This window comes from Macaca thibetana, chromosome 7, assembly GCF_024542745.1.
Source record: "Macaca thibetana thibetana isolate TM-01 chromosome 7, ASM2454274v1, whole genome shotgun sequence".
Classification (NCBI taxonomy): Eukaryota; Metazoa; Chordata; class Mammalia; order Primates; family Cercopithecidae; genus Macaca; species Macaca thibetana.
Window position 1 is genome coordinate 143,439,420 of NC_065584.1, and position 23,037 is coordinate 143,462,456.

Below are 23,037 nucleotides of genomic sequence, written 5' to 3' on the forward strand. Positions count from 1 at the left end.
GTCAATAAGAAAAAGGTGAATAATACAATAGGCTAAGCATGTAAATAGATAATTCTGAGAAGAAATACAAGTGGTCAAGAAATAAAAGATTTTTCTCAGATTGGCATTTATTTTAAAAATTTAGTGGTAGTGAGCTGGGCGCAGTAGCTCACGCCTGTAATCCCAGCACTTTGGGAGGCCAAGGCGGGCGGATCACCTGAGGTCAGAAGTTTGAGACCAGCCTGACCAACATAGAGAAACGCCATCTCTACTAAAATACAAAAAAAAATTTGTATAGGGATGGTGGCGCATCCCTATAATTCCAGCTACTTGGAAGGCTGAGGAGAATCGCTTGAACCTGGGAGGCGGAGGTTGCACTGAGCCGAGATTGCACCATTGCACTCCAGCCTGGGCAACAAGAGTGAAACTCCATCTCAAAAAAAAAAATGTAGTGGTAGTGTGGGGGTAATCAGGCCTTCATGTGTACTCCTTTTTTTTTTTTTTGAGATAGAATCTCACTCTGTTGCCCAGGCTGGGGTGCAGTGGCATATTCTCGGCTCACTGCAACCTCCACCTCCTAGGTTCAAGCAATTCTCCTGCCTCGGCCTCCTGAGTAGCTGGGATTACAGGTGTGCATCACCATGCTCAGCTAATTTTTGTATTTTTAGTAGAGACGGGCCTTCGCCATGTCGGCCAGGCTGGTCTTGAACTCCTGGCTTCAGGTGATTCTGCCCACCTTGGCTTCCCAAAATGCTGGGATTACAGGTGTGAGCCACCGTGCCCGGCCCTTCCTGTGTACTCTTGATGGAAATATTAATTATGGCAACCTTTTGGAAAGGGTATTTTATCAACTGGCATCTAAATTTATTTTTTTCTTTCTGTCCCACAACTACTTACAGCAATTTATGCTACAGAAATGATCTGTATGTATGTGTGTATACATGTATATAAATGAAAGAGTGAGTGCAGGAGGGACCACATACACAGATATTTATCATAGCATTTGGGTTTCTTTTTTATCAGTGGGGATTTTGTCAGTACATTTTGGTATATTCATATAATAGAATGTTGTGAAACTGTGAGTGAAGTTAAATTATAATATATATTTACATAAGATATCCAAGATTATTGTAAGAAGGGAGCAAGTTGCTTGAGCAGTTGCTTGAATACTTGATAAAGTATTCATAAAAATATCTACTAATATCTTTAAAAGTACAATAGGAATGTATAATAGCAATATATGTTCAACTGCATGGTGCCTGTGTAACATACTTGAAATATTTTTCTTGCAGATGCCTCTTTGACAAGGCCACTTCATCATCAAGCTTCTGCCTGCCCGCATTCTCATGGAAATCCCCCTCCTCAGACTCAGCCTCCACCTCAGGTGGATTATGTTATTCCTCATCCCGTACATGCTTTCCATTCTCAAATATCTTCTCATGCAACATCTCATCCTGTGGCACCCCCACCACCAACTCACTTAGCCAGTACAGCTGCACCAATCCCTCAGCATCTTCCTCCTACACACCAGCCAATATCGCACCATATTCCAGCCACCGCACCTCCAGCACAGCGACTGCATCCTCATGAAGTGATGCAGAGGATGGAAGTTCAAAGGAGGAGGATGATGCAGCATCCAACGTATGTTTTACATTTTTAAAAAGAAAGTCAAGCTTGCTTTTTCTTCTACTTCCATTGGTCTTTACAACTCTGAAATCTAACTAGGCATGGTGGCATGCACTTGTAGTCACAGCTGCTTGGGAGGCTGAGCCAGGAAGGTTGCTTGAGCCCAGGAGTTTGAGTCCATGTGGGCAACACAGTAAAATACTGTTTTTTTTTGTTGTTGTTTTCTTTTTTAAAAAAAGAACAAACAACAACAACAACAACCAAAAAAAAAACACCACGAAGTCTTTAGAAATAATGTAACTTGTAACTATAAGTTGGGTGAGGCTCATGCCTGTAATCCCCAGTTGCTCAGGAGGCTGAGGCAGGAGGATAATTTGAGCCCAGGAGGTCAAAGCTGAGCTGTGACTGTGTCACTGCACTCTAGCTTAGGTGATAGAGCAAGACCTTGTCTCCTTTAACAACAATAGAAAACAAAAGATAGGTGGCTGCAGTGACTCACACCTGTAATTCCAACACTTTGGGAGGGCAAGGCAGGAGGATCACATGAGCCCAGGAGTTTGAGACCAGCTTGGACATAAGGAGACCTCGTCTCTACAAAAAAAAGAAAGTAGCTGGGCGTAGTGGCATACTACTGTGGTCTCAGCTACTCGGTAAGCTGAGATGAGAGGATCGCCTGAGCCCAGGGGGTCAAGGCTGGAGTGCAGTGGTGTGACCATAGTTCACTGTGTCCTTGAACTCCTGTGCTTGAATGATCCTCCCATGATCATGCCACTGCACTGCGGCCTGGGTGACATAGCAAGACCCTGTCTCTCCCTCTCTCCCCACAAAAGTAACTATACTAAATCCTTATACTAAATCAATAAGAAATTGATTCTTTGCTAACCAGAATCTTCCCCTGCCTTTTCCTAAATTGTATGTGTTGAAAAAGCAAGTTTATACCAGATTAGTAAAATCTGACCGGTTTTACCAGGTGACCCAGGGTAATTTCTTTATGCAAACCAATTTTAAAAAATACCCAGACTAGTCTGATGCGAACTAATATTTTGTCTGTTTCTGCAATATCACATAGTAAAAATCAGTGTTAAAATTGATGATTCTGAGGAACGAGATCTAAAGATATCAAAGATTTGAATGTTACTAACCAGAGGGAAGAAAAGTATTAATAGAATTTTCAAAACCTGACAGTGAAAATACTGTACTTCAAATTTATGAAAAATACTGTACTTCAAATTTATGAAACTTTTTTTTTCTTTTGAGTATTCAGGATCTGATTTTCATATTCAGAGCAGCAAACTCTATTGGTCTAATTCTGCTTACTGATTTTTGTAAACAAAATTTTATTGGAAAACAGCTGCAGTTTTTCAGTTACAAACAAACTGAAAAAGTGTCTGTTGTTTGTGGCTGTTTCCACACTACAAAGACTGAGTAGTTACAACAGAGAACGTATGGCCTGTAGAGCTGAAAAAATTTCCTGTTTTATCCTTCACATAACCTGTTTTCCAAACTCTTGATCTAATTAATGATCCAGCTCTTGTGTAACTTTTTGCTTTAGTTCTGTCATTTAAGATTATATCCCAAATCTCTGGCTGTTGCTGCCTTTTATGTAGAAAATTGCCAGTTTAAGAGTCTTATCCTCCAGTAACTGGCAAAATGTTGTTTAGAATAAACATGCAAAATCTGCAAATGTGTTAAAAACTAATATAAAATAATTAGACTATAAAAATGAATCTTAGCTGGGCATGGTGTCACACATCTGTAATCCTAGCTACTCAGGTGGCTGAGGTGGGAGGCTCACTTAAGCCCAGGAGTTCAGGGTTACACTGAGCTATCCGGGAGCAAGATTCTGCCTCTTAAAATAAATAAACAAATAAATAAATAAATAAACAAACAAACAAAAAGTGAATCCCTGAAACTAAGTTGGTTTTAGTGTCTTCTGTTAACTGACTTTAGGAAGAGAAATTATAGTAAACTGGGATGCAGAATAAAAAGTATGAATGGAGGTTGGGCGTGGTGGCTCTCGCCTGTAATCCCAGCACTTTTGGGAGGCTGAGGTGAGCGAATCACAAGGTCAAGAGATGAGACCAGCCTGGGCAACATGGTGAAACCCCACCTCTACTAAAAATACAAAAATTAGCTGGGTGTGGTGGCACGCGCCTATAGGCCCAGCTACTCAGGAGGCTGAGGCAGGAGAATCCCTTGAACCTGGGAGGCAGAGGTTGCAGTGAGCCCAGATCGCCACTGCACTCCAGCCTGGTGACAGAGCTAGACTTCCTCTCAAAAAAAAAAAAAAAAAAAAAGTATGATTGGAGCTAAATATAAGTTTCCTAGGTGTGTTAACACTCATTACATGTGTTTTGAAAAAAAAATGCATAAGGTTAACATTTTTTTCTCTTAAACTTTCATCCATTAAAATAGTTGAATGTCTTTGCAATATAAGAGTAAATGAAGCAAAATTAAGGTTTCAATTTGTCCTGCTTTAATGTTTATATAAAATAATTTATTTGTGCCTGCAATGTTTGCCTGGGGTATTTAATTTTTAAAAATTTTATTTCTATTCCTATTCTCCTATTTAAAATATCTCTTGTAAAGAAAGTGTACAAGATAATGTTAAAATTACCTTTTTCCTTGTGTGATATTTGAATTGGAAGCACTGGAATAAATGAACAATTAGAATCTGTGGAGGAGGTGATGGTTTCTTGATTTCTTAATAATTAAATAATTTTATATATTTTTATAATGTATTGTTATAAAATTTATTTTATGACTGTAGATGTTTGTAGTATTAATACTAGGGGTTTTTTCTGCATTAAGAAAAGAAATAACCAATTATTCAATTATTTCCAGTGGTCTTTTTGTGTTCTGTGTTTCCAGGCGGGCACATGAACGCCCCCCACCCCATCCACATAGGATGCACCCAAACTATGGTCATGGGCATCATATTCATGTGCCTCAGACTATGTCCTCACATCCTCGACAGGCTCCAGAGAGGTCTGCCTGGTCAGTATCTTGTTTAATTTCAAAACAATGCTTCACAGCTTGTGGCAAAACTTTTGGAAGAGATGCCTTGTGATTGATTGCTTTGCAGAAGGGTGATGTGGAGAAACCTAATCCCCAGTTTAACTGTGAGACACTGCCTCTGGGCAGATAGTGGTTTGGAGAGGAAAGAATAGGAGCTGCGGCAGGGAACCATATCAAGCAGGAGTAGAACTTTTTTTTTTAGGTGTTATTTTATGTGTATTGACAAATAATAATTGTATATATTTTGGAGGTACGACATAATATTTCAATACATGTATACATTGTGGAGTGATCAAATCAGGCTAATGGCATATTTATCACCTCAAATATTGATCATTTCTTTATGGTGAGAAGATTTAAAATCTTGTCGCAGTTTTGAAATATACGGTACATTATTCTTCACTGTAGTCACCATGCTGTACAGTAGAATATCAGAACTTACACCTCCTAGCTGAAGCTTTGTACACATTGACCAGCATCTCCCCTTTCCCCATCCACGACCCCCCACCACCTCCCCAGCCTCTGGTAAACAACATGCTACTCTCTCCTGTGAGTTTAGGTTTTTTAGAGTTCCCATGTAAGTAAGAGGAGTGGACCTTTTTTCCTGTTTTTCAGGGGTACCACCAAAGTTAACTCCCTAGACTGATCCTACTTTTCACATCTTCTTTATCTGACCCCCACCTTTGTACTCCGATTTGCTCCACCACCCTCACCTGCCATTGACAAGGCAAATTCAGCCTTCATTCCAATTTTTTGTGATCTTTCCTTGATAAATGAGGGCAGATTTTCATTAAATTTTTTTTCTGAATCCATTGTGTGTGGGCATTCATTGAGATCTTGAACCACAATGAATTTGAGGCAGAACATAAAATGAGAATAAATAAATGAAGATTTAGCATTTAACAGTTTTACCCCTTCTAAAATTTTGTTTGCCCTTCTTTTATAAGGTGTAGAAGAGTTTGCTATTCTAATTGTCCTTAATGTCAACAACCAAGAGATGATATCTAACGAGCAAAAACCCAGAAAACATCTGTAACATTCAGATATACCAAAAAAGTAAATTCTGTGTTGTATGCTCCTCAAGTAGAATCAGGCTTTTAACTTGGAAGGGACCTTTGTAGCCATATGTTTCCTTCCTTTGTAAGATGTGAAACCAAGTACAAATGCTTTGCTCCTCATTATCACAAAATTTAAGTTTTTTGAGTTTTCAGTTCTAAAATAAATTTGAAATTATTAGTTAAATATTTTGGGCTAACTTATCTTTCCTCAGCTTTGTAAGTTAAGAAACCTTAGATTACTTTTTTCAGTGTAAACATAACTCCCCATGTCTGTTGATAAAAAAAGAAACCCTAAGGAGGATTAAACTGTTCTCATCCTTTTGTCAGGGAACTGGGAATTGAAGCTGGAGTGACTGCAGCTACTTATACACCTGGTGCATTGCATCCTCATTTGGCCCATTATCACGCACCTCCTCGACTTCATCACTTACAATTAGGAGCTCTTCCTTTAATGGTAAAATGGAAAATTTTCAAAATTTTGACATGTTCTAAAAGTTCATTTTCCAAATATTTTATTGGAAATATTTTACTATATTAGTTATAGGTGTTTTAATAGAATTTGAGAGTAATCTTGTTAGCTAAAAATTGTGCTATAAAAAGGTATTAGATGTATTAAAATCTGTGTGTATAATTTGCATCATAAAATGTACTCTTAATGTACAAAATGACAGAAAAGTGTGGGACTTTTTTTGTATACCAAGGCACTCTTAATCCACTGTCAGGAGAATACTGTGCTTCAGTTATTTTGCCATAAGTGGTAATAGATCCATTCTGATGCAGTCATACGTTTCTTTTTTCTCTTCTTTTTTTTTTTTTTTTTTTTTTTTTTTTTCATCAGAGTCTCAATCTGTCACCTAGGCTGGAGTACAGTAGTATGATCTCAGCTCACTGCAACCTCCACCTCCTGGGTTCAAGTGATTGTCCTGCCTCAGCCTCCCAAGTAGCTGGGATTACAGGCACATGCCAGTATGCCTGGCTAATTTTTGTATTTTTAATAGAGATGTGGTTTCACCATTTGGCCAGGCTGGTCTCAAACTCCTGACCTCAAGTCATCTGCCCACCACGGCTTCCCAAAGTGCTGGGATTACAGGCTTGAGCCAGGGCACCCAGCCTGATTTTCTAATCTGCAGAAAGATTATACTAATTCTTTACATCTGATTTAAGCAGGTTCAGATTTTGTAAAGTAAGCGCTAAAGAACAAGTTCAACAAAACATACATTGCGTTTGCTATTTGTATTACATACTTGTTATATAAGTGGTACAGAAAAGGGAATAGTTTTGTGTTGTTGTGGGTAGAGGCACTGCAGGGAAGCTTTCAGAGAAGCTTTCTGGTACATATGACTTCTAAGCAGACTGGATTTTGGAATGGTGCTCTTGCAGAGGTTACAGCATGTAAAGTTGTAGCAAATAGCACAAGCACTGGGAACTCCAAGTAAGCTGGTGTTTCTCATTTTAGGAGTGAGGTCAGGCAGCAGTGAGAAATAAAACTGTTCTACCAAGAAATTGGAACTCAGAAACCATTGAAGGGGAAATGTCCTGATCAGATTTATGATTTTAGAGTCATTTAATCAGATTATAGTTAGATCACCTCCTCAGTTATGTGGAAAAATAGATTTAAATGTGGGAAACCAGGTAGGACATTATAGTAGAAGAGGTAAATATTGATGAATGCCTGAATGAAAGCAGTCGTAGTTGGCGTAAAAATGATGAGACACATTTGAGAGATATTCAGGGTTTGGGTGAAGGGGCTAGGTGAATTAGGTCTTGGATGTACTAAATCTAAATCAAAGTTGAATGTCCAATAGGAAGTTAAGCTTATGGTCTGGATTTCCAAAGATATTTGGGTTAAAGATATGTTTTGATCTCTCAGTATATGGAGGTAATGAATCCATGGAAGAGGATTAGGTTTTCAGGAAAAATGTGCAGAGTGACAAGAGGGTGAAAAAACCTTAGAGAAGGACAATACTGTATTTAAATGATAATACTATGCCTCGCACAAAGGATTCTGAGAACTGGCTTGAAAAGTTGAGAAACAAAGTTAAAATAATATCAGAAAGTACAGTACCCTTGAAATATCCGAAAGTAAAGTACCCTTGAACAATGTGGAGGTTGGGGTGCTGACCCTCCTCACAGTTGAAAATCAGAGTATAACTTTTGAGTTCCTAAAACCTTAACTGCTAATAGTCTGTTGTTGATCGGAAGCCTTACTGCTAAAATAAACAGTTGATCAACACATATTTTGTATGTTATACATACTTGATAATCTACAATAGATAGTGATAGTTTACAATAAAGTAGAGAAAAAATGTTAAGAAAATTATAAGGAGGGGAAATATATTTACTCTTCATTAAGTGAAAGTGAATCATTATAAAGGTCTCCATCCTCATTGTCTTCATGCATTTGGCATTAGAATGGTTATTGGTCTTTTGTGTCAGAATGGTTCAGTAATGGTGAGTGATGTAGATGGGGTACCACTTAGGTTACGGACGGTAAGGAAGTGAAAACATGGAGACAGTGAATATAGACTTCTTGCTTTATAAGCTTGGCTGTGAAGGGAAAGTGAAGGGTTGGTTGGCAATAATTCCAGGATTAGTAGAGAATTTAGGTTTGGAGAAACTTAAGGTATTTTTAGGTTTAAGACAGAAAACCATTAGAGAGGAATTGTTTGAAGATATTGAAGGGAGGCTTGGTGGGGAGTAGTTAAGTAAGCATGACCCAGGGTGAACAGGTGAAGGTAGGAGCAGGTAGTGAGGATTGAGGTTGAATAGGAGAAAAGCTTATCCATAAAGGCTGGAGGAACAAGACTAGGGAGGAGAGGCTTTTCAGGGTAAGTGAAGATTTAGATAATTTGGGATGCAGGATTTCCTTTCTGATTTCTTTGGAGATGTTTAGGAGGTTGGGTTATCTGCTGAGTAGTAATGATCTTGGTTATAAGAGAAGTTGTAAATAATTTAAGTAATACACTATTGAAGGTTAAAAGTTATTGCTTACTTATTTTAAATTGTTTTCCACTTACAAAGTGTCTGTTAAAGCTATAAATTCTGCTTAAAGTATGTTGTGATTCATTGTAGGCTAATTAAAAAGTAGTGTTGGAGATTTATTTTTAAAGATGGAAGAATGGTGCTGTATCTCAGAATTGCCCTTTCCTAATACTCTCAATATACATGGCAGTTATGATCTATACAGTTACTGCAAACACTGAGTTAGCAAATATGGGACCCTTGCAAGCCTCTGTTCACAACTAATCAGTGTATAACCTTTTTTTATGCCTGTTTCTGCTTAAAGACAACTTTAAAAAATATTGTAGAATCGTTAACATTGAACTTATAGCCAACAACACTGTAACTCATACCTGAATGAAACGTATTCTCTCCATAAGGTGTATCACAGCCTTCTTTGCTTAGGAACACTAGACAGCACTTTAGCTTTATGCTTGGGTGCCATTTTAAACAACACAGTTACCAACAAAATGTACAAAACTGAAAAACATGGTACTAAACAGACTGCAAACAAGACACTGGTTTATAGTAGGAGCTCAAATACAGCAGAGCCCTGTTCTACCTCAGCTGAGAACAGAGTTGCATGTTGGGCAACTCCAATTTTTTGCCTCCAGGCATATCCACAAATGACTCTGAAAGCACAAGTATTGATTATGGGGTTACAAGTAAATTTTAGCCTGTGGGTCAGTTGACACATACATAATCCATAAATAATGAAGATTGACTATACCTAACAAAAAATTAGAAAACAGTGTTAAAACTTTCCCTAATACAATCAAGCAAAAAAGGCATAGGGTACTTTGGCTGTTAGGAAGCTTAACAGAAGTGAAGTAAAAAACTTATCTTGAAGTGAAATTTTGTTGGAAAATTGTGTACATTTTTTGTTATTGTTTTAACAAAGCTCTCTGAAATTGACAGGATCTTAAGACAATTTTACTCTTTTCAAGTTTGAGCTACTAAGAGCATCAGGCTTAAGTTTGGGCATTTTGGAGAGTTAGGTTATACTTTAAGGTTATAAACCTGTTACAGAATGCTTAGTTGGAGTTATGTATTCTTATTGAAGTTGAATTTTATGAGCAGTTGAATTGAAAACATTGAAGGTCTTGAATTATTCAATGTTAACAGTAAATCACAAGTCTATTCTTAATTGATTTAGCCTATCTCTTCTGTTGAAATAGGTTCCTGATATGGCAGGTTATCCTCATATCCGTTACATTTCATCAGGATTGGATGGAACATCATTCAGAGGTCCTTTCAGGGGCAATTTTGAGGTATGTAATAAAATAAATGAATATGTTTGTTGTAGTATCTTTAATGCAGAGAGAGGATATATACACTATTATACACAATTGTGTAGGACTGCTACAGTGACTGGGAATCACAAGGCAGTAAAATATGTGATTTTCTGATGTTGCTTCTGGGAGTTACAGAAATATTTGTAAGTAATATTAATCTTAGGGTCAAAAGTTACCCAAGTATTTAAAGATGAGTCAATGAAAATAATATAGAAGAATATAAAAATGTATTAATATAAATGTCAGATAAATAACTATACCATTAAATGTGATAGGGAACCTAATGTTTTTGACTTAGCTAAATTTTTAGAGAAATTGGTAGAGAAAAAAACACCTAAGTAATTCCCTTTGTAGCTAAATGTCTTGTTTGAATTTTCAGGAAGAACAAATCATTCAAATGTGATTTAAAGTTTGGTTGTGGGTTTTTTTGTTTGTTGTTTGTTTGGTTTTTTTTTTAGACGGAGTCTTGCTGTGTCACCCAGACTGAAGTGCAGTTGCGCAATCTCAGCTCACTGCAACCTCTGCCTTCTGGGTTCAGGCAATTCTCCTGCCTCAGCCTCCTGAGTAGCTGGGATTACAGGCGCCCGCCACCACAGCCGGCTAATTTTTGTATTTTTAGTAGAGACAGGGTTTCGCCATGTTGGCCAGGCTGCTCTCGAACTCCTGACCGCAAGTGATCCACCCACCTTGGCCTCCCAAAGTACCGGGATTACAGGTGCAAGCCACTGCACCCGGCCCCTGTTGTGTTTTTTTTATGTCAGTTTGGAAGTTGGAGTCAGTGTGACTTAGAACTATTGCTGATTTGGTTCCTTAATTTACTAGAATGATTTCATCTTCTCCATGCATACATACATACTGACTCATGTAGTACCATGTGGTAACATTGTTGTAATTTATAAAGATAACTTTTGCTGTACCATTTCAGTTGGCTGAGGAAAACATTATAAACAACCATTTGCCTTACTGTGTATGAGAAACATTAAGCCAGGCATGGTGGCTCACACCTGCAATCTCAGCACTTTGGGAGGCCGATGTGGGAGGATCACTTGAAGCCAGGAGTTTGAGACCAGCCTGGACAACATATAAACTTTTATATATATACTTAAATATAAGTATATAAATAACCAGTTGTCATATGTAAGTTTTTTTGAACACTGTATTTATATTGCAAGTTTCTAAGTATGGAAATTTATTTCTCTTACAATGTTGACAATACTGTTCAAGGAATAATCATCTTGGCTTTTACCACTCACTATTCTTCACTTTCAGGAACTGATTCATTTGGAAGAAAGATTAGGAAATGTCAATCGTGGAGCATCCCAGGGGACAATTGAAAGATGTACATATCCACATAAATATAAGAAGGTAAGAATTTATTCAATGAAGCTTCTAGAGTGTTACTGAAATGCATAAATGTGATATATGCCTTCTTTGAATTTGTGGATTCTAGCAATGACATTTTTATTGAAGTAATACATACATATTGTTTAAAAATTTTGGAAAGTGTAAAAAATATATACTCTGCAGTTTCTTACTCTGCAGACCCTAGTCCTTCTTCCCAGAAGTGAAATCATAGTTAAGGATTTAGATATTCTTCCAGATACTTTTTAGCACTTTCTAATAAGGTAATATGTATATATATTTTTTGTCTACTTAAAAAAAAAAAAGGAGATGGTAACCACATAGTTTGCAGATTGCCTTTCATGCCATCTGATCATCCTTATTATTTTTAATAGCTTATACAGAATTCCATCATTTGGCAGTACTATAATTTTTTTAACTAGCAGTTTATTTTGATGGACATTTTATTGATGTGTATTTCTTCTACTCTACCCTCAGTTGCTTGTATAGCATTGTTACAGAGTAGACGTGTTAAATACGTGTCTTAAAGCAAACAGTGCTGAATACCAACAGTCCCCAACCTTTTTGGCACCAGGGACCAGTTTCCATGGAAGACAATTTTTCGTGGATAGGTGGCAGAGGGGATCTCAGATCATCAGGCATTAGATTCTCCTAAAGAGCACGCAACCTATATCCCTCACATGCGCAGTTTACAACAGGTTGTAAGAGAATCTAACGCTGCCGCTGATCTGACAGGATGCAGAGCTCCTGCAGTGATGCTTGCTCACCTGCCACTCACCTACTGCTGTGCACCCGGGTACTGGTTTGCAGCCCAGGGGTCGGAGACTTTTATACTATGTAGAGAATAATCATAAAGTGTGAAAATTACTATTCTTTGTATTTTTCATCTATTTTCAAAGAGTATTGAGGTATTACCAGTACATTCAAGTCTTCAACTGTCCAAGCTAAGTACTGTAACTAATGTTAATTTAAATGGATGTTATTTGAAACATTCACTAGTAAAATAAAACTTACTTATCTATGCTCATGGTAGGATAAAAAGAGTTTATTTTGTTTATCATTCTCATTGTGGATTAAAAGTAATAGCTTTCAAGTGAATGAGTTTCTGTTAAATTTTATTTTGCTTTTGATCCCAATTATTAGAGGGTCTTAAAAATATACTTAATTGATGATAGTCACTTAATTCATCCATTTATTTATGACAGTCTTACCTGGGAAAAAAGTGCGGGCGAATATGTGGTTTTGTTTTGTTTTGTTTTTCAAATAAACACAGACTTTACTCAGTTGTTCAATAATGTCATCTCTACTAATAAGGTAACAACTGATTGGTTCTCACAGAGGAAACTGCACTGCAAACAAGATGGGGAAGAAGGGACTGAGGAAGACACAGAGGAAAAATGTACTATCTGTTTGTCTATTTTAGAGGAAGGTGAAGATGTGAGGTAACTAGAAATTAATTATCTAAAATCCATTGTCAAAACTGTACATGGGATTTTATTTGAGAAGTAAATTACACCAGGCATGATGGCTCACACCTGTAATCCCAGCACTTTTTGAGGCCAAGGCCAGAGGCTCTCTTGAGACCAGGAGTTCAAGGCCAACCTGGGCAACATAACAAGACTCCGTTTCTACAAAAAAGAAAAATAGTACAATTATTTGCATGTGATGGTGTGCACCTGCAGTCCCAGCTACTCAGGAGGCTAAGGCAGGAGGATGACTCAAGCCTAGGAGTTTGAGGCTGCAGTTGAGCTTTGAGCACACCACACTGCACTCCAGCTTGGGCAATAGAGTGAGACCCTGTCTCTGAAAAAAAGGATAAAAGTAAACTGGAAACCAAATAAAGATTATTCTTGGCATATACTGTTACCAGTCTCTCCATAAGAGCCCTTAGTATACAATATTAAGTATATATAACAATTATTCCATGAAAACAATATTACTCACCTTTAATCAGTTATGTACTGGTAGAACTGGCTTCATCTAGTGAGTGAAACAATAAAAGATTAAAGTCTCTATGTTACCAATGTGGGAGTGGGAAATGTACTACCTATTTTAGGGCCACACAAGGTTTGGCCAGGGAAATTTTGTAGTCAAAATTGTCTTCTGTAAATCTTGCAGAAATGAGAATTTGAGAGGTTTTGGAGGTCCTAGAAAGTTATAATGTGTTCTTCAAAACTTAAAACGGATCCAGATTAGCCTTATGCGGTTTGTTTTACAGCATCTTTTTTTTTTTTTTCTTTTCTGGGAGATGGTCTCTTCCTGTTGCCCAGGCTGGAGTGCAGGGGAGCAATCTCAGCTCACTGCAACCTCCACCTCCTGAGCTGAAGCGATCCACCTGCCTCAGCCTCCCAAAGTGCTGGGATTACAGGCATAAGCCACGGCACTCGGCTATAGCGTCTTTTATAAACTGGTTTTGTCCTAAAATTTCCTCTAAACTCGTAGGACTATTCCCTTCTTGCACTTTTGTTGTTTAGAAAATGTTAGTATGTTAACCCTAATATTAATTTTAGGCATTTTATTTGTATAATCACTTAAGTAATTGTTTTCTTCCTGTTCTTTTTTTTAATGTTAACATAATGCCATATGAAACAGGTTCTATATCATATATAACAGAACCATGTAGTAATATTATTGCCCTAATTTATAAGGATAATTTTGTCATACCTCTTCAGTTGGCTGAGAAAAAAATTATTGTCTACCATATGACAAGGTTATTTGCACACGATATTTCTAATGAAGGTTTATAAATTTGGAACTTAATGCTTTTACAGTATTGACAATACTGTTCAAGGAATAATTGAGAAACTGTTTAAAGCTACTATTTTAAGAAGATATTAGGAAGTCTGAAAAGTGTATAAAAACTCTTTAACGGTGGCTAGAAGTGGAAATGGACACAAATCAGTAACTTTTATCCCACTGTTAACACTCAGAATTAATGTTACCCTATCTTGCTTGGAGGCTTTATTTCTCAATTTCTGATTGGTAATTTGGCACGATGTAAACAAACTAAAATCATTACATCTCCTTTTAACCTACCTGTTAAACAGTAGCACAGTATTAAGTGTATATAACAATTATTCCATGAAAACAATATTACTCACTTTTAATCAGTTATGTACTTAAGTTTATGTATAAAGATTATACTAAGACATTTCTTAGTGAGGAAATTGTGGTTACTATATATTTGCCACATGAATGCTAATGTTTTTGAGAGAGAATTAAATGAGGTAATAAATATATATTTGAGATAATATGTATTTTTAAAGGGCATTACAAATGCAGTGATGATTTGATATTTAAAAATATATTTGCAATATTATGTGACAGGTAACATACTACTAACTCCAGAGCATTGGCATCTCCTGTACCAAAACAAAACTGGAATAATAGCCAGTGTAATTTATGTTCTTACAATTTTTAAGATTTTATATAATATGATCCTGTAGCTTTGAAAGTTAATTATCTTGATCATTTATATATTATATTGCCCAGAGTGCTAATTTAATCTGTGTCTTTTATAGAAGAGAAAGATGCTTAGTAACTTCAAAACATTATTGAATTATTACATATATAATTTACCATGTGCAATTATCATAAAATTAATTTTTGCTTTTTGTTTTCTTGCCAATAATAGACGTCTTCCATGTATGCACCTTTTCCACCAAGTGTGTGTTGACCAATGGTTGATCACCAATAAGAAGTGCCCCATATGCAGAGTGGACATTGAGGCCCAGCTCCCAAGTGAAAGTTGACACCATGTTTCAGAACTCTTGCCCTCCCTCTCATTCCCATCCTTCCTGGTACTGCAGTCAACCAAAGATGGCATGACTTACCTGCGCAGATTTGGAAGCATTGAACTTAGAGTGCTGGCTCTGCTATATGGTACAACTAATGCTAGACCTACAGTTTATGTATACAGTTGATTTTCATGTATTTATAAAAGCTTTTTTTTCTAGATTTGACATTTTTCTGTATCATTTTACTGTATTTTTGCATGGTTCCTTGTATTGCATTTCTTTGCACATATTATGGGCTTGTGACCCTAAACTTGCAGGCAAGATTAGCTGCTTTAGTAAGTAGAATTTTGTGGTCTTTTTGTTTTTTACATAGTACCAAGCCTAGATAATTATGAATTTTTTATCCATTACTAACCTTTAATTTAATCAATCATGTACTTTAGTTTAATGTATAAAGATCCTCTAGAAAATGATAATATTGTGTATTAAGACATTCCTTAATTAGGACAAAATGGCTGCTGTATATTTACTATATGGAGTTCTGAGTTAAATACCATCCTTAATACTGGGAACAGAATACAACCCATATTAAATCAGATGCAGGTGGTAGTCACATCACCAGAGTGATCAGTATAAATTTTCTTGGTGTATCCTTTTCCTTTCAACACAGTGCAGATAAGAGTTGAATATTGATATCATACATTTAGACTGCTGTTCTGATTGCATTTATCTTTTTCCTACATCATTTAGAATTTTATTTCCCTGATTCAGTTTTTGCTGCTGTGAAACAGCTCTGATGAACACTAAATATTAATTTCAGTTAGCTAGATTGTACATACTTGCAGATTTAACAAAATTTTAGGGAAATTGAAAAAGACATGTAGAATTTGTTGTCTTCTGCTAAGCACGAAAAGTTAAGATATCTGCTTACAGTGATTTTGTAGACACATTAAGGCAAGATTTGGAATTTAAGTCATTGGCAGGTATCTGTGCATTCATAGAACTTCTAAAGGTCCCAGGATCACTTTTAAGGGATTTTTATTAGTTTAAAGATAAATAAAGTCAGCTGAATCTACATGTCTCTTGTTTTATTTCTCTCTAAACTTGAAAACAGTAAATCTGCAGATACTGTGAGGCACAAATTATACTGTCAACCTACTGTTGCTATGGTTATATACTCCCACTTCATACATTACCAAGAGTCGATCACTGATTTAAAATTTTTAATTTCTATAGTTAAGATTTACTGCATAATATAGAATATAAAGTTAAGTTAACATACTAACATTTCTCCTTTGGAGGAAGTTTTAATCTACTTCAGGATGCATATTATTATCAAGATACTTTCATATACAGGATAGCCTAATTTTATTTGTTTAAATATGCTTAATATGCCCCAGATTGCAAATGCATCCAGTCAGTAATATCACTGTCTGTATGTGGAGGACATGTTCCCATGGATCATATGTGAAGATGTCAATAAGCTTGCATTAAGCCACCTGCTTTGTAAGTGGATTGATTAATAAATAACTTATATTTCTATTGTCTTTGTGTTTCATAATTAGTTTTTATAAAAACAGTTTAAACATCTTGGAATTCAAAAATAGTGATCTCACTCAAATTGACATTTGCATAATTTGACATTTATGTTCGTTCAGTTATGACTACTTGCCCTTTTCTTCATATTAGTAAATGTTACACTGTCATAGTTGTCGTTGTTAACATGCTTCAACATAGTATGTGTGTAGATGGACGATGGATTTAAAGAGCATACCTTACGATTAAACTGAGGTTATAGAAGGTCAGGGGAGAGTGAAGGACTGAGTGACCTATGGCTGCCATCTTACTGGGGAAAAGAGCAAGTAGCCTGTCTTCCTTTAAGTAAGTAGCCTGTAATGGATGTAGTACTTTGCCACTGGAATACCCCGGGTCTGTGCCAAGGGATTGAAGAAGTGTAAGATGGGAGAACTGTATGTCATGGAGTCCTCTTGATGTTCCCCCGAATACAAGTAAAGCACAGGTGGATTTCTCTATTTTTTGAATATTACATCAGATTTAGATGCACGACTACCTGTTGACTTGTTTTATAATTGCTACTGATTTTTTTAATGTAGGCAAAGCTTCGTTACTTTGAAATTTATTTAATAAAAGTGTGACATAAACCTGAATTGTTAATATAGGAGCTTATTAAGCTACTGCCATTAGTTACCGGAAAATGTGATAAGTAATGAAGAAAGTAAGGAAGAAAATGACTTTGAACATTTTGACTTTTTGTGCTTTGTTTTGGTGTCTTCCATATCCTGCTGCATCTTATATGTCAAAATGGACATTTCAGTGATAGCTGTCCAAATACATAAAAACTAAAATTCTTTTGTCAGCAAGTCTTTATTTTTATTGTTTTTAACATGCAAGTGATAAACTGATAATTTGAAACCTTTTTCTTACTCCGGTGACTTTATTTTAGCTGCTAGCACACTTCAGCATTTGAACCATAACAGCTAACTTAGAGAAAAATACTTCTGTTTTAAAAGCTGTTATTTGTTCATTCCTGTAATCCCAGCACTTTGGGAGGCTGAGGTGGGTGGATCACGAGGTCCGGAGATCAAGACCATCCTAGCTAACATGGTGAAACCCCGTCTCTACTAAAAATACAAAAAATTAGCTGGTCATGTGGTGGTGGGTGCCTGTAGTCCCAGCTACTCTGGAGGCTGAGGCAGGAGAATGGCGTGAACCTGGGAGGCGGAGCTTGCAGTGAGCTGAGATGGCGCCACTGCACTCTAGCCTGGGCAACAGAGTGAGACTGATCTCAAAAAAACAAAAAACTGTTACTTGTAACTAGTTGAATCACTAAAATTAAAATATAAGCTCTTGAGGACATTTTGTTATTAGTGCTTCATAAATGGGAATAGTTTAAATCTGTAGAAAATACATCCTGGTTTCTAACTTCAGAACCTCTGGGAACACAGTATATGTGTGTCACACACACACACACATATATATATACACACACACACACACAGTGTTATGTATATTTGTTGGTGGTGTTTTTGAGATAAAGTCTCCATCTGTTGCCTAGACTGGAGTGCAGTGGTGCGATCTCAGCTTACTGAAACCTCCACCTCCTGAGTTCAAGTGATTCTCATGCCTCAGCCTCCAGAGTAGCTGGGATCACAGATGTGTGCCACCACATCACCGTGGCCGGCCAGTATATATGTATATTTTTTTTATTGAAAACTTCACGTGTCACAATATTGAATATGTCATTTTCTCTCAGTCATAGATATTATCTTAAGAATTATATACAATGCTGGGGGTGGTGACTCACACCTGTAATCCCAGCACTTTGGGAGAGTGAGGCAGATGGATCACTCAAGGACAGGAGTTTGAGCCTAGCCTGGCCAAACCCCATTTCTACTAAAAAAAAATACAAAAATTATCTGGGCATGATGGTGCATGCCTGTAGTCCCAGTTACTTGGAAAGCTGAGGCAGGAGAATTGCTTCAATCTGGGAGGCAGAGGTTGCAGTGAGCTGAGATTGCACCATTGCACTCAGTTTTGGTGACAGAGCAAGACTCCGTCTCTCAAAAAACTAGTCTCTCCCCAAAGCTTTATCTGTTGTTACGCAATAGTTTTCACTTTGTAACCCCAAAACTCAGTGGTTTACACATAAAACATCTCAGTTTCTGTGGATCAGGCACTCAGGAACAGCCTAGTTTTGCATTTCTACTTCTGGGTCTCTCATGAAGTTATAATCAAGGTCAAGGTGACTGTTGGGGCTGCAGTCATATATATATTTTTTTTTTGAGACAGTCTCACCCTGTCACCCAGACTGGAGTGCAGTGACGCGATCTCAGCTCACTGCACTCTCCGCCTCCCAGGTTCAAGCTATTCTCCTCCCTCAGCCTCCCAAGTAGCTGGGATTACTGGTACACGCCACCTCACCTAGCTACTTCTTGTATTTTTAATAGAGATGGTGTTTCACCATGTTGGCCAGGCTGGTCTAGAACTCCTGATCTCAGATGATCCGCCCACCTCGGCCTGCCAAAGTGCTGGGAGTACAGGTGTGAGCCACTGCACCTGGTTGCTCTTTTTTTTTTTTTTTTTTTTTTTTTTAACCTTTTTAAAATCCACCCTTCTGCACACGGTTGGGTTACAGTCATCTGAAGGCATCACTGGGTCTGGACAATCCATTTCTAAGATTGCTGAGTCCGCAGGCTGTTGACAGGCAGCCTCAGTTCCTCAGTGGCTACTGAGAGAGTTCACTTCTTTGCTACAGGAGCCTCTCCAGAGAGCTGCTGGAATGTCTTTACAACAGGGTAACTTGTTTTATCCAGAACTAATGATCCCAGAGAAAGCCAGGAGGAAGCCACATGCCACTTTTAGACCTAGTCTCAGAAGTTACACTTTGTCCTTTCTGCCACATTCTATTTGTTAGAAGTGAGAGTCACTAAGGGCAGGCTGTACTCAAGGTGGTGAACTAAGTTCCACCATTTGAAGAAAGGTAGAGCCAAGGATTTGTGTACAAATTTTGAAAACATTCTTATTCCATATGTCAAGACCCACCTTCAAACATGTAAACTTCTGTGGGCAAAAATTCTTTTTTTTTTTTTTTTTGAGTGCAGGGGTGCAATCTCAGCTCACTGCAACCTCCGTCTCCCAGGTTCAAGCGATTCTCCTGTCTCAGCCTCCCAAGTAGCTGGGTTTACTCATGCCTGCCACCACACCCGGCTAATTTTTTTTTTATTTTTTAGTAAAGACAGAGTTTCACCATGTTGGCCAGGCTGGTCTCGAACTCCTGACCTCAAGTGATTGTGGCAAACATTCTATCAGAATGGCCTCCGTGCTTCCTAAGGCTTTCAATTACATCTCATCCATAATTCAGCACCAGATGATTTCTTGTGCCTGCAGGAGGTAACCAAATGCCAAAACATCTTGAAATGACGAAGGCAACTCGAATTTCCCATGTGAAAAATCTACCAGGGTAACATTAGTGAGAATTCAGTTTACAAATGATCAGAAATCACAGATACTGTGCTGTTTTCTTAAACTGTGATTCCCCCTGTCCCTGTGACACCAAGATGATAAGACTATTCCAGCAAACAAAAAGCTGATTTGGTGCAAGGACAGGGAATACCCCCAGGTAAGTGTATTTGTTAACCTGTTTTGTAACAAACCATCCCCAAATTGAGTGGTTTATAAAACACATTTATTTGTTCACAGTTGCATGATTTGGGCAGTGCAGGGCAGGCATAGCTCATCTTTCACTGTGGTGTGACGTTTTCCTCATGTGGCTACATTCAGCTGCAAGTTCTACTGAGACAGAGTGTCCACGTGGCCTCACCTTGTATATGTGACGCGTTAGCTGGGGTGGTTAGGACAGGTGATAATGCACTGGGCATTTCTCTCAATGTCATGTCTAGACAGGAATAGCTTAGGTCTCTTTATGGTGGTGACGCAGGACTCCGAGGGAGAAATAAACTGCTTCGAAGACCCAATCCCGTTACCGGAACAGCATCTCTTCTATCATATTCTGTTGGTTAAAGCAAATAATAAGGCTAGCCCAAATTTAAAGAGAGAAAATAGATTATACCTGTTCACAGAAGACACAGAAAAAAATAAAAATGGCACTCTTTAATCCACCACAGTGAGGTAAAACAAGTCTCATCGTTTTGTTACAATATCTAGTACAAGCTTTCTGAACACATTTACTTTTCCCCCCAAACCAAAGCTTTGCATATAGAGAAGCCCATGTGGCAAAATGATTTATGTTCTCAGAGGACTCGGCAGTGAAGGAACTTTCGGTTTCCCAGGGTGCTTTTTTTTTTTTGAGACGGAGTCTCTCACTCTGTCACCCAAGCTGGAGTGCAGATCTTGGCTCACTGCAAGCTCCACCTCCCGGGTTCACGCCATTCTCCTGCCTCAGCCTCCTGAGGCTGACCTCGCCTGGCTAATTTTTTTATTTTTTTGTATTTTTAGTAGAGACGGGGTTTCACCATGTTAGCCAGGATAGTCTCAATCTCCTGACCTGGTGATCCGCCTGTCTCTGCCTCCCAAAGTGTTGGGATTACAGGCGTGAGCCACCGAGCCCGGCTTGATTTTTTTTTTTTTTTTTTTTTTTTTGAGAGGGAGTCTCACTCTGTCTCTCAGGCTGGAGTGCCGTGGCGTGATCTTGGCTCACTGCAACCTCCGCCACCCAGGTTCAAGCAATTCTCCTGCCTCAGCCTCCCAAGTAGCTGGGACTACAAGCACGTGCCACCATGCCCGTTTTTTTTTTTTTTTTTTTTTTTTTTTTGTATTTTTAGTAGAGACCGGGTTTCACGGTGTTAGTCAGGATGGTCTCGATCTCCTGACCTGACAATCGACCCGCCTTGGCCTTCCAAAGTGCTGGGATTACAGGCATGATCCACCATGCCCGGCCTCCCAGGGTGATATTTGAAAAAAAGAAATACATGGATGGGCCGGGCATGGTTGCTCATTCCAGTGCTCTGGGAGGCTGAGGCAGGAGGATCACTTGAGTCCCTGAGTTCGGGATAAGCCTAGGCAACATAGTGAGACCTCCATCTGTACAAAGCATTTAAAAATCAGCCGGCCGTGGTAGCGCATGCCTGTAGTCCCAGCTACTTGGGTGACTGAGGTAGGAGGATCACTTGAGCCCAGGGGATTGAGGCTGCAGTGAGCCATGATCACACCACTGCATTCCAGCCTAGGTGACAGAGGGAAACCCTGTCTCAAAACAAGAAGAAGAAGAAGTTTGTGTGTAAGGTTTTAGGTTAGTTGCAGTGAGAAGTACAAAACGAAATACTACCTTCATTTTTAACACCTGTAATCTCAGCACTTTGGGACGCCAAAGCAGGAGGATCTCTTGAGCTCTGGAATTTGAGACCAACCTGGCAATATAGCAAGACCTCGTCTCTACAAATAAAAAAATTAGCTCGGCGAGGTGGCTCACTCCGGTGGTCCTAGATCCTCAGGAGGCTGAGGTGCGAGAATCACCTGAGCCTGGCTGGTCAAGGCTTCAGTGAGCCATGATTGCACCATTGCACTCCAACCTGGCCAACAGAGCAAGATGCCTTCTCAAAAAAAAAAAAAAAAAAAAAAAAAGATAAAACATGGTAATACAAATTCAATTACTGAATTTTTACGATGTCAAGTCAGTTAATAAAAGCACTATACTCAGCCTAGGCAACACAGTGAGACCCTGTCTCTACAAAAAATTTTAAAAATTAGCTGGAAGTGGTGGCATATGCCTGTAGTCCCAGATACTCAGGAGGCTGAGGCAGGAGAATGGCGTGAGACCAGGAGTTCGAGGCTGCAGTGAGCCGTGATGGCACCACTGCACTCCAGCCTGAGCAACGGAGCAAGACCCTGACTTAAAAAAATAAAATAAGAAAGCACTTTACCATTCATAACATTTGTTTACAAAGCCCTATGAGTAAGCAAGATTTGTCACTTTTATGGTTGTATCTTTTGATAACATATCAACATAAAGCAAAAATATTTTACAACTTCAGTGCACTAAAACATCTATATTTCTTTTCCGAGACGTTTCCATAGGATACCTAGTTTTTAGTTAGAGGATGATTATGGATAGGCTAACATCTTTTCACATAGTAGCTACAATTATTCCTGTTAGGTAATAGGGATTGAGGCAATTTAGGAATTTAACTTTACATAAGGCTCGTTCAACCACACTGATTATTCGTACCCAAGTTACAGAACCATTTAAGAATGATGGGAAAGTTTGGTCAAATATTATTTATTTATTTATTTATTTATTTATTTATTTATTTATTTTTGAGACAGAGTCTCACTCTGTTGCCCAGGGTGGCATGCAGTGGCGTGATCTTGGCTCACTGCAACCTCTGCCTCCCAGGTTCAAGTGATTCTCCTGCCTCAGCGTCCCGAGTAGCTGGGATTATAGGTCTGTACCACCACGCCCAGCTAATTTTTGTATTTTTAATA

At 38.2% G+C, this 23,037-nt stretch overlaps 2 protein-coding genes across 10 annotated transcripts in view; one reads left to right on the forward strand and one right to left on the reverse strand.

Moving 5' to 3' along the window:
* Window positions 1–16,617, forward strand: part of RNF111 (ring finger protein 111) — a 111,496-nt gene extending 94,879 nt beyond the window's left edge. For 3 of the 9 annotated variants that reach the window (XM_050796803.1, XM_050796805.1, XM_050796804.1), the window contains exons 8-14: window positions 1,272–1,620; window positions 4,450–4,602; window positions 6,009–6,135; window positions 9,860–9,952; window positions 11,246–11,341; window positions 12,653–12,780; window positions 14,973–16,617. In XM_050796803.1, the coding sequence (XP_050652760.1) occupies window positions 1,272–1,620; window positions 4,450–4,602; window positions 6,009–6,135; window positions 9,860–9,952; window positions 11,246–11,341; window positions 12,653–12,780; window positions 14,973–15,090 (1,064 nt within the window). In that variant the 3' untranslated portion in view covers window positions 15,091–16,617. The remainder of the gene's footprint in view (window positions 1–1,271; window positions 1,621–4,449; window positions 4,603–6,008; window positions 6,136–9,859; window positions 9,953–11,245; window positions 11,342–12,652; window positions 12,781–14,972) is intronic. The other 6 variants (XM_050796807.1, XM_050796809.1, XM_050796808.1 and 3 more) reach the window with 3 other exon arrangements.
* SLTM (SAFB like transcription modulator) overlaps window positions 1–23,037 on the reverse strand; it is a 263,545-nt gene that overhangs the window by 206,796 nt on the left and 33,712 nt on the right. The window lies entirely within an intron of this gene.